General features: G+C 39.5%; 1 protein-coding gene across 2 annotated transcripts in view; it reads left to right on the top strand.

Moving 5' to 3' along the window:
* Window positions 1–447: 447 nt before the first annotated feature.
* The window catches only part of LOC118333548 (probable carboxypeptidase X1), a 30,384-nt gene continuing 26,149 nt past the window's right edge, over window positions 448–4,682 (top strand). The window contains exons 1-2 of one of the 2 annotated variants that reach the window (XM_035669249.1): window positions 448–797; window positions 2,170–2,325. In XM_035669249.1, the coding sequence (XP_035525142.1) occupies window positions 476–797; window positions 2,170–2,325 (478 nt within the window). In that variant the 5' untranslated portion in view covers window positions 448–475. The remainder of the gene's footprint in view (window positions 798–2,169; window positions 2,326–4,682) is intronic. The other variant, XM_035669248.1, reaches the window with a different exon arrangement.

Below are 4,682 nucleotides of genomic sequence, written 5' to 3'. Positions count from 1 at the left end.
ACAATCTTATGGCTGATCGGTGTACATATACATTCCAAATAACAAATAGCTTTACCTTAAAGTTTTAAGCAAAAAAGTGCCTTACATATGGCTTTCTCTATTGTACTTAAAGATAATACTTTTTACTAGGGCTGAAACCAGTAATAATTGTCATTATTGATTAATTTACTTGAATAATTGTTTTGTCTATAAAATATCAGAAAATAGTGAAAAGTTACCATTATAACTTCCAACAGCTGAAGGTGGTGACTTCAAATTCCTTGATTTATCCAACCATCTCTAAAGTTTGAAAAATATTTCCCCCAATATGATTTATTACCAAAAACATTCTGTATATCAACACAGCTTTTACTTTTGAATCTGTGACAGGAAGTTGTTTCCCATTGTGGGTGACTTGATGGTGTTGCAGAGCATGAGGTCAGGGAGGTTGAGTGAGTGTTTAGTGTTAGAGGGGTTTGTGCAGGGAAGAGTTACTATGGCAGGAGTTCTGCACTTCCTTCTGCTTTTATTTCTGCATTGTGGCTCATTTATCCTTATTTCAGCCGGACCTGAGGATGGCACGACCACTGTGGATTCAGATGCAGCTTTTACTACAACTGAGAGCCTTTTTTCTGCAGGGAGAACCAACTTCAGTGAGGTTCCCACCACAGGATTCACAACCAGTAATAGTAAGTTAACAACTAAACCTCCCACAACCACCACAACTACTGAACGTCTGACTGGAGACACTGGTAAAACAGCAGAGAGAGCAGTGTCCGGAAAAGATGCTGAAGAAGAAGAAGGTCCTTTGGAATTAGGTGAGTGGATATTATTTTATATGTTGGAATTTTAATTCTGTTTGTTGATAATATTATGGAACTTTGCAGTGTATGTGTGGTATTCATTAATGAGGACACAGTGATCAAATGAGTCTCTAAAACTTACAGTATTTTAAGGCCTTTATAGTTTTTAATGTGGTAATCATGCACTTTTTTACAACCTAATTGCTCGCTGCTTGTTTTACACATGTCTCATTATTTTCCCTAGAAACAGAGAGTCGTGCTGGTAAAGTTAACATTTAATGTGTTACTATGCACACAAACACAACCTTCCATGAGAACATACTATTTTTAGGAGTAAATGTGTTGTTGAGTTTTTATCCTTAAAAAAATAAATTCAATAACTCTGCAAACTCAGGGCTGGTAGGGTTCTGGGAATAAGAAAGATCCCCAGTGTGTCAGAGGTTCCACAGGTCCAAGACTCTTTGACTAAGAAGTTTCATAATGCCTCTGGATTTAAATAACAAGTCAAAGAATCTTCTAGGGTCCCTCAAATCTTTGGGGGGGATTTTTAAGTGTGTAAAGAGAGCTCTGTTGGTCTTATGTGCGGTTAGAGAGTCAGTGTCCGAGGGTTGGGGGAGGATGTTCTACATTCTAGCCTGTGTGCAGTGAGACATTTTAGCTGTGTGTTTTCTACTGATGAAAACCAGATGGGCTGTGTGATGCCTCAGACCAAAAAAATGAAGAATAAGACCCCTCACACTCCAAAACTCCTCAAATTCACTGAAGCTGTGGCTGCAACCAAATGGCTCTAATGTAAATATATGTAAATGACTGTGCTGCTTGCTGTGGCTCTCCATGCTTCCCTCTGTTGGTGGTAAATTAAGCTGTAACTCTTTTAGAAGATGATACCCCTCTCGACTAAGCTCTGCTAAGTTCTGTTAGCTTACCTTAGCATAAAGACAGGAAATGGGAAAGCTAACCTGGCTCTGTCCAAATGTCAAATGCAAATCTGAGGCTCACTAAATAACATGTTGTTATGCTCAAAAATGCCGAAATGGACGCGTAAAAATAAAACAAATGTTGCCAAAAGTTTTACGGGGGGGATCGTGTGCCGTACTGTTTTTTGGCCGGGTGCAGTGACTTCCTTCCTTAGTTAGCATTAGCTCTAGTAGCATTAGAAGCAGGGGCTCTGTTCATACCTATGAACTTATGCCGGCTGAACCGCTATCTTCCAGTTCAGCTCTCCACTAACTTCAATGGAGATAAAATGGTTTTATTATGCAGCTTTTCTAGACTATACAGATTTTATTGATGTATGAAATTTTGGTAGTAACCCAGGGGTTCTGAAGTCTTGTTCTACGAGGTAGCCTGTTTCCTACTGTGCATTAAATGGCTTGCATTTTTGTAGAACGGAGGTCCACCAGGAGCATTAAAGTAGCAAAGAAGCCCAAAACAATCCAGAAGAAACCAAAACTCATCACCAAGAAGCCAAAGGTTGTTACGAAAGCCAAACCTCAGGTGAAAAAAAGTGTGAGCCCGTCGGTGGCCACGGAGACAGTCCCACGTATGTATGGGGATTGACCCTGATGTATACAGTATGTCAGTCAGACAAGGGTCAGATGTTAGTGGCAGATAGTTTTAAGTGCTTTCCCTAGCCGTGGGGACAATTACCGTGGTTTCAGGTGATTTTTTGACCCATTGAGACTTTCACCGACTTCTAAAAGTGCAATGGGGAAGTTGAAGCTCACTGGGACACACTGAATTGTCAGCTGAGGCAAACCCACCCAGGAAAGCATCAAACAAACCATAAAACTATTTGCTGATTTAACACAAATTCAGACCCAGATCTGACTCATGTGGGTCCACTGCTAAGTTAGTGCATACTGTATACTAAACTTGTATTTTATAAAGAAATGAATTCTATCTGCTGCTTCAAATCACAATCTGCACAAGTATTTTAAAGTGAAAATTGACTACAAACAAATATCTGAAAAACTGTCTGAAGACTGGGAGCTGCTTCACCTCTCTCTGCACCAACGCAGTGAAAATATTGGTGTCTATACTCACTTAATCTGTAGCCTGCCTTACATTGTGTAATAGGTATATCTTTCAGAGAAATCTTAATATTTCTGCTATTTTGTGAAAATGTACTTTTTTTTGTTGGTTGACAGTCAAATTGGTTTCTTCCTGGAACATCGTTAAATTGACTGCATCCCTTGCAGTATGCTGAATGTGTGACCTCATTACACAGTCCTCATTACTGTGTTCCCAAAGTTAAGAACGTCCATGCTCAACACTGGATGTATGTGTTAAAATCCAGCTCTAAAATCCAGATTCCATTGATTCTTTTAGACCTTTCATGTCTTGTTGCTAAAGCACAAAGTAGCCTAATGTGTTCATTATATGCCAAAATTAGTTTTTTTTTTTACTGTTTTACTGCTGTAAACTAATCCCACACAGATAGAACAGCTGCCAGTCTTCTTGATACGCTATCGAAAGGTGATCTCTATCTTTAACCACTGGCCTCTGCAGACATCGTAAATGTCTCCTGCCCTCTTCCTTTCTTTGATTACCTTTTTGTCCACCCATATCTTTTCTCTTGCTGCACTTAAGCTAGTCTCTCTCTTTCTAAAACCTTCTCTTTCTCACACACACACATACACACAAACTTTATTGACTATGCTTACAAGCATTATAACCGTGACCCTGAAACCAAATCCTGGCCCTGGAATCGATTATTAACAGTGTGGGGATACATTATTGAGCCCACAATTACTGTAAAAGAATCACACTGGTGTAGTTTGTAGCCTATTAGTATAGTTTGAGTTTTCTATGAGTCTGTACAGTCTGTTTGGTTTCCACATCTCTGGTTCTGCCTCCAGAGATCTGAAATTGGTCTACCAGCTGCTTTATGCCTTTTAAATGTGTCAGTATGTTCACACATCTCTCCCGCTTCACAAATTTGTGTATACAAGTGTATGCACACATATTTGTGTGCGTTTGCTGGACCGGGAATTGAGTCGTCTGAGGAAGTGTGTGTGTATACAGAGCGTCTGTATATAGAATGTGTGTATGTACAGTGGAGAGATTAGCTCGGGGAGGTTGGCTAGAAATGAATGCTTAGTAAGCAACTTGTCATGTCATGTCAAATCTGAGCTGGTGCTCATTAAAATCCACTCAGGCATGTCAGGCACTGCTGGATTTAGATTAACTGTGAGTGATAGGCCGGAGTAGTTAGTATAAGTGTGAGTGTAGAAACCTCTTCCTGCTTCATTAAGTGAAGAAAATCTTCATTTCTGTGAAAAATACTCCATCGGTTGGACATGTATTAAAATGTTGAATTGTTTGCTAAAAGGATCATTTTGTGTCTGTGTGAGAAAAAAAGACAGCTAAATTGGACTATTCGATGTGATGAATTGTCACAGCACAACCATCCTGTGAGCATGAAAGGAAGAAAAAGCTTTTAATGTCACAGTAGTACTAGAGTTGCAGCTCACCGCTGCAAGCCACTTGGACGGCAATGAGCTTGTTGGCCGTTTAAGATGCTTCAGGTTACAGCTTGATTACAATAGCTGAAACAAGTTGCATGTTTGTAAGAGATGCTACTGTTCTCTGTAGGATTTACTTCCTGATCAAAGGAGATTGTTTTAAGTCCCATTTATTTTATTGTTAGGATATCTGAAGAATCCAATTTCAGTATATATAGTGGGAAGTTTAGCATGAAACAAGTGACTTGTTTTCGCAGGCAGTGGCTGCATGTGGCCATATCAAAAAAGTCCCTACAGGTGCCAACAGGTGGTTGTTACAGCAACATGATGGATATTAATTAGTTATCAGGTTTGACTCACTTGCATTTTGCACAATTTATACTTTTACTCTAGATTGGGTGTAGGAGCGGTCGGTAAAATCAACGCGCATTCT

Source organism: Morone saxatilis, unplaced genomic scaffold (genome assembly GCF_004916995.1).
Source record: "Morone saxatilis isolate NCDOM2014 unplaced genomic scaffold, NCSU_SB_2.0 Contig22, whole genome shotgun sequence".
NCBI lineage: Eukaryota > Metazoa > Chordata > Actinopteri > Moronidae > Morone > Morone saxatilis.
The sequence above is the reverse complement of the archived record's forward strand: the minus strand, read 5'-3'. Positions and strand labels throughout refer to the sequence as shown.